We start from the raw sequence: 13069 nt of genomic DNA on the forward strand, positions 1-13069 counted from the left end.
GGTGCCTGCTACAATGTCTCCGATACCAAAGTCAGTACAAAGAAACTCTTTGGGAAAGAATAATGCAATGTAACAGAGCAAGAAGTATCTCTAAGTGTGTCTATGTACCTTGTGTTGGCAATGTGAGGGCTTTATATATGTTGCCTTGGATTCTAACCGTTGTGGTTGATATTGTGGTGTTAATGCCTTTCTTGGTAACGCCTCCTGCTTGGTAAGGGGGCTTTAATATGCTCCCAAGAGTCTGTACAGCCAGTTTTATAACCATCCAAGGCATTATTGGCGGTATTGAATGGTCCTGCTACCCTTGTCGGTGACGTGGGCACTTGTTTAGGCTCGTCTCAGAGAATGGTCTCATCTGTCTTATTGAGTTCGTCTGCAATTGATTTCATCAGTCCCATCATTGAAGATGTAGATACATCCAGAGGGTTTGCCCCCATTCAAACATGAAATGTACATTCGCTGTTGGATGATGACCAAAAGAATGGCGTGTCATGGTTTGTTTCATTGTATTTGTAACCCTTTTAGCTCTTCATGAATGTATGTATGCCTTATACATCTTAATTCTCTTCCACACAAAAAGTAGAAGTGCTTTTAATCTTTGAAAAATTTTCAAAAATATTGTACTCTTTATTCACAACTTTAACAATTTCCTTCATTCTCTTAATTATATGCTGTGTTTTGTTGATTAGTATTAACATTTTTTTCTTATAACAGGCAATGGTGGAGATGATACAAAGACAACTGCTTTGGTTGATGAAGATTATGTAGTTCCACCAGGGCAATGTTGTGCTCATGTAGATTTTGAAAGAAGCACTTTTCGTTGGTGTCAAATAACTTATTGTTTTTATACGAAGGAACGGTGCACTAGCCATTGCCGTGATAATCATCGACTTAATTGTAGCTCCTCATGATCAATGTACGTATGCCTTATGCTTCTTCCATCTCTCCCATACAAAAATTTGAAGTGCTTAATCTTTTTATAAAAACAAAAACATAGATATTGAGGTTATTTTGTTTTGTTCGGGTTGGGTGTGTATTCATTTTCGCGTTTCATTTTTTGTACTCATTTTCTATTTTCAACTCATTTTATGTTGGCACAAATTTTCTTGTCTAGTATAATATTTTTTTTTTCACTTTCCAATCAAAAATTCAACACAAACTTTGAACTTTTTTTTTTTAATACAAAAATACCACTGCATTCATTTTCAGTGAAAATAAAAATGGCAAAAAAGTGTACTTATTTTTTGTATTCAAACTTACTTTTTTGAATCCTGAAATTGAAAATTGAGTACAAGTAGAAAAGCCAAACCAATTTTTTAGAGTGAGTTTCACAGGAAAAAAAAAATTCACTTTTTCCTCTTAGCCAAACACCCTCTGAAGTCTTATTCACAACATTAACATGTTTTTTTTTTCTATGGTTATTGCCTTTTAGCAACATTTCTTCAATGTTATTTAATCATCCAGAGTAATACTTTTAAATTTCTCTCTTAATTAAATGTTATATATTTAACATTCTTTTTTAACATTGTTATAACAGATAATAACTATGGCAGGGCATAGATGATGAAGATTATCTACTTCCGGTAGGTCAATGTTGTGTTAATCTTGATTTTGGAAGACAGAATAACCGTTGGTGTGTTATAACTAATTGTTTCAACCTCAAGCAAGGCTGCTTAGTCCATTGCCATGATCATCATCTACTTGTAGCTCCTCCTGTCTTGGAAAAGACCTGAGAACTATGTTTTCTATTGCTTCTGTACTGCCAATGCATTATATGTAGCTTGCTTCTATGGCAAAAGCAATCTTAAATCGAAATGAATGGAAAATAAATTAAAATCTCAAATTATGTTTATCACTTTATGGATATATGGTAATTAATCATTTTATTTTAAGGGAAATAAAATAATCAATTACCTTTTTAATTTTTTTTTTTTTACCTAGGGAAACAATACTTCCTAAATCCAAATTAATTACCTACTTGTATGATATCTACTTCCCTTCCCCCTCCTTTTCTTCTAACTCAAGCCTTTTCTTTAATTTACCAGGAAACTATTCATCAATTAACCTCTGTATAGTGAATGTTGTCTCTCTTAGTAATTTAAAACTCGGCTTTTTATCCTGCATTCTTATAAGAACTTATACTCATAGAGTGACCATTATATCAAGGGTGTGCAGTTATCAAGTTTATTTTAAATTAATCTTATATCTTCAAATACCGTACACCTTAAATAGTTATTAAAGAGTATTGAAACTCAAATGGTTGGTACCTATTAATGTTATAAATGAGACATCCAGAAATTTGTTTTATTTATATTTTGTGTTCATAGCATGACTAATAATTTTGTGAAAAAAAAAAAAAAAATTCAAAACTCTTCCATGAATAAATATTTGGTACTTTTGAAGTATAGACTTCCTCATATCATTCATGTAAGGAAGGAATAACATATTGCGATACTCCGATACTAAATCTTTTTTTTTTTTTTTCAATTCAATATGACACATTGAGATTAATACATAATAATAATGATAATAGTGATAAAATTAGTGTAAACAATAAAATTACTATGGTTCAAAGCACAACTTATTATCTTAACAAATGCTAAAAAAAAAAGTACCTCATTGTTCAAAGATTGTATGGCCATGTGGTTTCTAGCTCAATTAATAAAGTATCTAGTAGTTTTTTTTTTTTTCCTATGAACAGTATCTAGTAGTTAAATAATGGACTTGGGTTTCAATATCGCATATACCAGATTTATGTCTAAAGGACAAAGCGAAGGGTTTTTTTTTTTTTTTTTTTTGAGAAGGCTCTAAAACTATTAGTTAGCTTACAACTTTGCCCCATCTAAAAGCAATTTTAGTTTGGATTATCATTGTTTTTTATATATTAATTGTTTCATTAAGATTGTGACATTTTTTTCTCTATAACTTGTTGGAATGGCTAGTTATAAATGGTGGAATGTAAAAGTGGTATAAGTGATGAATCATGTTAAAGTAAATATTGATTCAAAAAAAAAAATGTTAAAGTAAATGTTGGCCACTCAATACTCATAACCTGTCATTTCAGCAAGTTTTGAAAAAAATATGAAAAAAAAAAAATCCCTTAACCTAAGAGCTTTGTACTATTAAGTGGTCTCCTTTACTAGGAGAACCATAATTTAAATTCTTCCTCACATTAATAATAATTTATCCAAAAAAAGAAATCCTAATGGGCATAATTTTTTTTATCATACTTAGAGCATTCACATCAAAGCTCAGAGCTAAATTGCTATTTTAAGAGCATTTACATCAAGAGTTTTAAAAATTTTAGCATTTAGCATTTAAAAAACCAACTTTATAGCATTTAACACATCATTCTACAATACGCCATTCTTCTTTATTATTTTATTTCTCTCTCTCTCTCTCTCTCTCTCTCTCTCTCTCTCTCTCTCTCTCTCTCTCTCCTCTCTCTCTCTCTCTCTCTCTCTCTCTCTTTGTTTCTAAGCACCGCTAGCCACTACAATACCAACAATCACCACAAAACCCACCTCCCAACCACCCACCAAAAACCCACCACCCATATCACAACCACCACAAAACCTACCACCCATGCCACAACCAACAAAAACCACCATTGCTTCCACTAGCCACATCCACCCAACACCACAAACCATAGCAAAAAAAAGAAAGAAAAAGAAACCTCCACCACTAGCCACATCCACCCACCACCACAAACCACTCAAAAAAAAAAAAACCCTCCACCATTGCCCCCACCATCTAGATCAACTTGCAACCACAAACAACAGCATAAAAAAATTAGACCATCAAACCTATGACAGTCAGAGCCACCTGCAACTACCATAAACAATAACAGCCAGATCCATCCCCCCACGACTCACGACCTCATCAAAGCTCCAAAATTAGACCATCGAACCCACAACCATTGACCCACGACCCCATCGGACCCACAACCTACTACCCAACCACCCAAATTGGACCAACAAACCACCGCACCGTGACCCAAGAACCAATCAAACCACAAGAGAGAGGAGAGTGAGAAAGATGATAGAAAATGAGAGGGAGAGTTTGAGAAAGAGAAAAATGAGAGAGTGACAGTGAGAGTGAGAGTGAGTTTGAGGAGAGAGAATTAAAAACATTTAAAAAAATGATAACATGTTGCTACAATGAGCTCTCATTTTTGAGAGCTCACTGTAGCAAGATGTCAAATTTTTTAGCATATAGCATCTTTGATGGAGTAGATTTTTGTGGTTTTAGTTGCTAAAAATAGCATTTTAGCATTTATACCACCCTTAATGTGAATGCTCTAACACCAAAAACACTAAAAAACTCACTACATCAAAGTCGCTAAATCTAAAGCATCTAGCTACAGTAAACTTCCATCTTTGGTAGCTTATTGTAGCAGCAAAGTTATAAAGAAAATATTTTTTAAATTGGTTCTCTCCTCTTCTTCTATTATTTTATATTTTATCTATCTCTCTTTTCTCTTTCTTCATATACATATACACATCATACATACATACATACATATATATATATATATATATCCCTTTTTTGCTTTGGCCAAACCACCCTCTCCTCCCTTCTCTTCAATCTTTTTTTTTTTTTTTTTGGCAAGGCTATTCAAACTTCTACTGCAACTGAAGAAATCGACCATCATAAATCTAACCACACTGTTCAAGCTTCCTCATCTTTGTCTTCCTTGTGATGTTGGGTGTCTTTAAAAATGAGTTGTTAAAATAGATAAAGTGGATTTTTGAGTTGTTCAAAGCTATATTTTTGACATCTTTGTTCTGAATGCTCTTATAATTTCAATAATTCAATAATAAGGGCTTATCGGTAATTTAACACCTCCTAAAAATGGATAATGCTTTAAATAGAAGTACATGACCTAAATACTAAAGTATATCTATACTACTATTTAAGGGGTTTCCTCTTTTTGGATTCATCATTTTTTTAGTTCAAAAATGCCCCTACACATCTATATTTAAGTAGAGACAAAATTAAAGGAAAATCAAGTAAAAATACAACTCTAACTCCCACTAAAACATTACCTAAAAAATAGGGCCATCTTTTGTTGATTTTCAAATTACTTTATCAACTTATAAATTAGATTTTCGAAATAAAAATTATATATCATATCATATTATATATAATAAAATTTGGGTTTAGAAGCCGTAGTTGTGCTAAGTCGATTCACCAAATTGCAAAAAAAAAATTAAAATTTTTAGATTTAAAAAAAATATTTTTTTTCTCCTATAATTTCTAAGTTAATAAAAATCTTAATTTGATTACAATCCAAATTCTTAATAAAATCCTTTTATTAATATAATTTAGAAGTTGATAAAAAACTGGATACTTATCAATTTGCCATACGTACTACTTTAATTCTTCTTACCAATTAATTCATTTCTTTTTCCATCCGCCAAGGCACCAACACTACGTTTAGTAAGTTTATATATATCATTATATGCACGGTTTTTCATTTATTTATTATAAATAAGTTTATATATTACTCCTATTATATACACGGCTTTTCATTTATTTATTATCAATAATTTTTTTTTTTTGCTTTCTAATTAGTACACTATACACACCTATGTTTTTACTCCATTAGTTAGGTTTCTCTTCACTTCCAAATTTTTTATTTACATACATTCTCTTTATCTTATTATTTTTAAATTAATCAAAAATCTTAATCTCATTATAATTTAAAATCCTACATTAGTTAGACCTCTTTTATGTTTTGATTTGGATGATTTGCACAATTACATCCTATCTTTGTGGTTTGTTTAAAAGCTTTTTGTTGCTTGCTTTTGTAAATATTGTATTATGATAAAAGTTTTTGCTAAATATGCAGTTGTAGGTTAGATGAAATATTGTATTAATGCTATAGGTATGTCTTATCAATAGAAATAGATTAATTTATTAGAGTATATTCCTAAAAATGAATATCTTGATTATTTCTAAATACTTTGTTAAATGATTGTTGCAACATCGCATGATTATTTTGATACTTTGTTAAATGATTGTTGTTGTTGACCTCACATGAATAACTATAGAATTATTTAGATTAAACTCTTCACAATTTACATATTTATTGCTAATATATTCGTACATCTCACGTTTAATTAAAAATTATATGTTCTACGCTTCTACTTCTATTATATGAGAACATTTTACTTTTTAAAATTTTTGGTATGCATCAAGTGATTAGGTACTTTTTTTTTTCCGTATATTATTTTTTGCCAATATCATAAAAACATGCAAGTCTACAAGTACTTCCCATTATATTTCGAATCTTAAATTTTAATGTCTTGCAAATTTATTATATGTTAGTTATGATTTAAGTTGATTCATATTGGTGGGTACGGATGCCCTATATAATATATATATATATATATATATATTTGGGCATGCATAACCTTACCAAAAAGTATAACTTCTTAATTTTCATCATATCTAAATGCTAATTAAGTTATTTTCAATTTTCAATTTCCTTTTATATGAATTATATAATTATCTACTATCTTTTATTTAATTAATTTTGTACTTATTTACGATATTTCAATAGAAAAACTTTACTTTAGTTTTACTATATATTTTAATTTAATTAAACCGTGCATCACACATGTATAATATTAGTATAAAATAAAAATACAAAATTTTGCTTTGCTGTAAAATAGGACGACTAAAATAAAAAGAATAATGTTACAGTTACAAATTATTTTACAACATTTTTACAAAATGATGATGTGGCCAACTTCTTATTGGTTTTCATCTAGACCCACCATTAATATTATTTTTTTATTTACTAATAATCACTCACCACATCAACAATTTGTAAAAAATTTATAAAATAGTTTGTATTTCTAGCATTATTCAAATAAAAATCCTTATTAATGAGGCTGGTATATACTATAATTATGTGACCCCCCAAAAAAACAAAAAAACGTGCGTGCGTGTACACTGCTTAAGCCACGCAGTTCAAAAAAATCCCTCTAATCTCTGTGTCTCTTACCACACAATTTTGGTAGCAAAATTTGAGAGCAAACTTTGTCTGGTTTTTGAAGGAAAAAAAAAAAAATGCAATCTTTATTAAACATTAAGGTTTTCACTGATTTTAATACTGGTACGAGGCGGTTGGTTGTTGGCCGAGGAAGCCGTGGAGGAGGGTTGTTCGGAGAATCCGAGGTCGGAGTAATAAGGAGACAACACCAACAACAACAATGGTTCAATTCCAGATATTCATCCAAGAATTCTAGGATTTTAGCTTGTGCTAATAATGGTAATGGTAGTGGTAATGGGCCGGGTCAGACTCCGAGTTCAACTCCGAGTCCGAGTCCGATTCCGAGTTCCAGTTCCAGTTCCAGTTCTAGTTCGTTCTTTTCTCGTAGCCAAACCTATGCTTTGTTAAAGCAGCGATTGGAGGTTGCCGCCAAATCCGAGGTACACAACACAGTTTAGAACGTTCTTGGCAATTTTTGTTTTTGTTTTTAATTATGGAATTTCAGTTGGGTATGTTTGAAACTTGTTCATTTATTGAGATAAAGTAAAAGTAAAGCAAAGTTGCAACTCAAAATACTTGTTTTGTGTGTGTGTGTGTTCAATTGTTGATGAGTGATTGTAGTTGAAAATGTTTTGTTTTTGATTTAACAGGATTATGAAGAGGCTGCAAGGATACGTGATTCGTTGAAATCATTCGAGGAAGAAGAGCCGGTTTTACGTCTAAGGAGATTGATGAAGGAGGCAATTGCTGAGGAGAGGTTTGAGGTATTCAGTTTTTGCATTTCTCCGAATGTAGATTGCAAAATTTCTTGGTCTTATTTTAGACTTCAAATTTGGTAAACTTGAATTTTAGGATTGTTACTATCGTCTCCACAAGTTTAAAATCAAGTTGGTGTTGGTTTGGTTTACAATAAGCAACAATTATAGTGAGTTTAGAACCTATGGAATTCGCCCCATGATCATTCCTCTTTAACATCAAGCCAAGACGCCGATGAGTGCCTCTTTGGTGAGGGCAGGATTCGATCCCAAGTCCCTTATTCCACGATATGAGGCTTTACAAGTTGAGCTATTTAAAATCCACTATAGGTGTCAATGGCTGCTAAGCAGTGCTAGTTTTGTTATAAACCTTATCTAGCAGCAAATTGTTGTGCTGTTGGCTTTCATCTTCTTCTTCTTCAATTTATTTTGAAGAATCAGTATCTTGCCATAGCTTTATGATATTAGAATCCAAAATTTTTTCCTACCCATTGTCCTCTTGGACAAGAGAAGCAAACTGAAATACTTATCCTAAGTAGACATGTTGTCATGCTGTAGTTATGTTCTAACATTCCAGTGAACATTCTTTTAGTTTCAAGCCTAAAAGTAACATTGGGGAAAATTGCATGACTTTCCAAATTGTAACTAGTATCTCCTAAAGCCTTTCCTGAAGTTAGGGCAACTTTCACCTTTCCCCCTTTAACTAGGACATTGCAAAGTCCCCCATTTAGTTTAAAACNTTAGCTTGTGCTAATAATGGTAATGTAATGGCCGGGTCAGACTCCGAGTTCAACCCCGAGTCCGATTCCGAGTTCCAGTTCTAGTTCGTTCTTTCTCGTAGCCAAACACTACCCTATTTTTAAGGGTGGGAAAGTGGACTTTTCCCTTACAATTATGTGAATCTGTCTCTTATATTATAAGGGTTGGCAAAATAGTGTACTACATGCAATTCTTGAATTTTCAATTAGAAAGGAATTAGAAGGATATGGAAGCTTATTATAATATAGGCACGTCTTGTTTCTGCCCTATGTTCAGTTTGACCCTTCATTGAATATGGACAATTCTACAGTCTACTCTATTGATCTTTGGTTTCAAGCTTAGATTTTTAGCCTTTACTTCTGAAGTATGACGCAGATCCATCTTAAGCTCTCCCATCTATGAATTTCGCAATGATTTTTTTTCTTTCTTTTTTGAGAACCTCATTATTGCAGGATGCAGCTAAATTTCGTGATGAGCTAAAGGAAATAGCACCACACGCTCTTTTAAAATGTTCAAGTGATGCAACAACCTTGGTATGTTGAGAACTTGATTTTTTTTTCTTTTTCTTTTTCTTTTTCTTTTTGCTCAAGGTTTAGTTAGTCAATTTCAATTTTGCCTACATTTTTTTTTTTTTTTCAGTTTTCATATGGTTTCTCTTTGGTCTTTTCTTTATGTCTATTTAATATTCCGTAAGAAAGTTTATTTTGTAACTACATATTTATATTTATCAAGCCCTCCTACATTTTGGTGTTTTGATAGATTTGTGCCCCTGAATGCTGGCAGAAAAAGAAAAGGAATGGCCTTTGGTATTTGGACATTCAAGTGTTCCTAGATTATCTTTCTGATTGGTATAGCATAGACAAATATAACAAAGTCTTTTTAAAAACTGTACACTTATTGGTAGATCTAAAATTAAATCTCTCTTTTTCAGGGGATCAGGGTTCAAGTCAGGAGTGTTTACATAGAGGGCCGTAGTCAACCTTCAAGGGGCCAATACTTCTTTGCATATAGAATAAGAATTACCAATAATTCAGACCGCACCGTTCAACTTCTCAGAAGGCATTGGATTATTACTGATGCCAATGAAAAAATTGAGAATGTCTGGTGAGTAAATTATTCTAATCTTTACTGTCCATCTCTAAAGTCTTCCTAGATAATTTTTTATTTTATTTTTCAACTGGTCCTATTACTTCATATGGGTTGCATTCCTTAGAGAGAAAAAAGTACTAAATTTTGATCCTTCTCCCTTTATTTCAGGGGGATAGGAGTTATTGGAGAACAGCCTGTTATACTTCCTCATACCGGTTTTGAATACTCATCTGCATGCCCATTAAGCACTCCCAATGGCAGAATGGTAAGATAGTATTGTTTTGCTTTCTCTTTTATTACTTACATGGAAATTTATGAGGTTAGATTCATGGGTATTGTATCAATTGAAAAAAATCAGGGAAAGAAGCATTTTCAGTTTCTTAGCTTAGGTTTGTACCATTATGATCAGTAATCAATTGAACGTCAAAATGATACATGGCTTGAGAATTTTTCTTGTAAGCTGCACTATTACATGACAAGAACTTCCAGAAATGAATCGCTAAAATATTTCATATTCATCGTCTTAAATACTTAATTTATTTTTCCTAACATTAGGGTCCAAAAGGACAAACTAGAGTTTAAAACCTTCCATCAACATTATTTTTCACATCATTGAAAATTGTGTAAATTAATCATCTTTCCTTGAGCATCATGACGTGGAGATTGCATTTAACTCCTTTCATTCACCTATTATTTGCCCCATCAAAAATTAGTTGCATGTCTTGCAGACAAGCATACTCCATTCTAGTGGGGCATGTGGTTTTCCCTTGCCTTGCCCTGCTTTTTTCTCCCCTGATATGGTATTCATTTCATTGTTCGGTAATAGAGCTCTGGTGCCAAAATACTGTATGCAAGGTCTATGAGAGATGTTTGAAGCTTGGAGAAAGGCTCATTGAGTTAAAATATGTGTAGTCCTGTTACATGTACTGATGTACCTTCATGCTAATTATCTGTTACAAGATCTGTTTACGTTTATGATGATGCTGTCTTATGTTTAACGTACCTAGAAAATCAAAGTTTCTTTGGTTTTGCTCAAATGCAGGAAGGTGACTTTGAGATGAAACACATTGATAGAGTAGGGTCTCAGTCTTTTAATGTGGCCATTGCCCCATTTTCTCTCTCAATACTAGGAGATGACACTGATAGTTTATGAGACATCACATGCAGCTTCACTTTGGAGAGGTGGAATTGCGTCAATAAGATGCATAAGCGGTTATCAAATTGAGGGTTTGGAAAACAGTTTTACCCGTATCATGCAATGTAAGTTTGACGTGCATTCTGCATTGTAAGCGTTGAAAGGCCTCTCCATTCTGGGGGAATAAAAGTTCATATTCTCATCATTGTTTGTCTAGATGGATATGTGTAATTGAAATTATATATAGCAAACTTATAAAGAAATCAATTTGTAGAGATGAATATATAGGACAGTGTGCTGACAGTTTTTGGTCCAACAGCATGGAATTCAGGGTGGATTCGGTACTGTCTTCGAATTTGGACAAGCTATATAAATTATGGTTATTTATAGATGTAATTGTACTAAATCAATGTCAATTATATTTTATGATCCTAATTCTTAAGGCAGTGATTAAATATTATTGGTCAATGGCCTTTGATCTCATCGTTAAAGGTATGGCCTTTTGATCTAGTGATATAATTATGGTCAACGAGTTTTTAAAAATGCAGAATCAATTCTTTAGATGGAGTCTTTTGCAAGTAACATTTTTCTTATTGATGCTCTCTCTCTAATGAATAGGAAATTAAGAATTCTTACTTTACAAATCATGGCCTAATTTTATTAGGAAAGTATCACGAGGTTTGAATTATTGAATAAATAATGCCTTTTGCAAATAAAATTTTGTTATTCATTGAAAAGAAAAAAAACGTTATTTTAATTTTGTTATTTATTATTTTTAAAGAAAACTGGCTTTTGGGCAAGCTTTTGGTTTTTGTTTTCCCATAAATTCTATTTTTTACTTGATAATGGAATTTATTGAACCAAAACAGGAGAAGAGGAACATTCTCCATCTTTCATCTGTTCTCAGGATAGAGCAAGGAATATCTATCAAAATTAAACAAAAACATAGAATTAGCTTTCCAAAAAGAGAACTATTTCTATGACCACTCCATTGCCTGTTGGGCAAAGAGGAACATTCTCCATCTTTCATCTATTCGCAGAACAGAGGAGATGGAAAGCCTTCTTTCTTTTGTTACAACAAGAGGCCCAACGGGCAATGAAGTGGTCATAGAATTAGCTCTCCAAAGAGAGTTTTTTTTTTTTTTTTTTTTGAGTAACAAAAAGAGAACTTTAAACAACCCAAATATGCCTGCCTAGTAATATTGTGAAGCTGATAATGAGTTGTGTTTCGACTACTGCTACTTCTATCTTGATCAATGGAAGTAAGATGGAACTGTTCCAACCCTCACGTGGGATAAGGCAAGGTGACCCTCTATCGTCATATCTATTTATCCTATGCATGGAATTTCTGGGTGCTCAGATTTCGGGTATGTGTGAGCAAAAGAGGTGGGATTCAATTAAGGCATCGAGGAATGGCCCTAGTTTCTCTCATATCTTCTTTGCTGACGATTTGTTGTTATTTGCCAAAGCTAACTCGAAGAACTGCGAGGCAATCATAGAAGTACTTGATAACTTCTGCAACCTTGCTAGACAGAAAGTTAATAAGTCTAAATCTCGCATTTTATTCTCCCCGAATGTTACTAGGAGGAGAAAAAGGAGGCTGTGTAATAAGATGGGGATTTATGAAACCTCGAATTTGGGGAGATATCTTGGCTTTCCTCTGTTACACCAAGGAAGAAGTAGCAATGCGTTTAACTTTGTTGCTGAAAAGATCCAGGATAAACTTGCGGGGTGGAAGTCGAGACTACTATCAAGAGCAGGGAGGTTGGTTCTCATTAAAACAGTGGCTGCCCCTATAGCGGACTATTATATGCAATGCCATGCCCTTCCTGTCAAAGTTTGTAATGCTATTGATAAGAAGATGAGGAACTTCTTGTGGGGCTCCACTGAGGAAAAGAAAAAGATGCATATGGTGAATTGGCAAACTGTTATGCAACCAAAGAATATGGGAGGTCTAGGACTCTTTCAAACAAGACACATGAATCAAGCCTTGTTGGCAAAACTTTGCTGGCGCTTGGCTTCTGAGCATGAGGCACTTTGGGCTCGGATGCTAACTGCCAAATATTTATCCCCAAGAAGATTAACGGAGGAAACTAAGAAGTTGCCTTGTTCAAGAATTTGGGCTGCCTGCAAATTTGGGGGTCCAGTGTATGTTAAAGGGCTTAAATGGACTGTTAATAATGGTAGATCTATTAATTTCTGGAAAGACTTTTGGTTGCCTTGTGGGCCACTTTGTAGCATTATTGAAGGACCTCTACAACGTGATGAAGAGCAGATGAATGTGCAACAAAGGGTGGACCGAAGTTGTAATGGAGTTAGGTGTAATAT

General features: G+C 33.0%; 1 protein-coding gene across 1 annotated transcript; it reads left to right on the forward strand.

The window, feature by feature from the left end:
- Positions 1 to 6943: 6943 nt before the first annotated feature.
- On the forward strand, positions 6944 to 11170 carry LOC112040834 (uncharacterized). Its single transcript, XM_024073760.2, has 6 exons — positions 6944 to 7443; positions 7654 to 7767; positions 8970 to 9050; positions 9449 to 9621; positions 9775 to 9871; positions 10649 to 11170. The coding sequence occupies exons 1-6, from the start codon at positions 7081 to 7083 to the stop codon at positions 10757 to 10759; spliced, it is 939 nt and encodes a 312-aa protein (XP_023929528.2). The 5' UTR covers positions 6944 to 7080; the 3' UTR covers positions 10760 to 11170.
- The last annotated feature ends 1899 nt before the right edge of the window (positions 11171 to 13069 follow it).

The sequence above is a fragment of the Quercus suber genome, unplaced genomic scaffold, assembly GCF_002906115.3.
Source record: "Quercus suber isolate HL8 unplaced genomic scaffold, Cork oak 2.0 scaffold_119, whole genome shotgun sequence".
In the NCBI taxonomy this organism is placed as follows: domain Eukaryota; kingdom Viridiplantae; phylum Streptophyta; class Magnoliopsida; order Fagales; family Fagaceae; genus Quercus; species Quercus suber.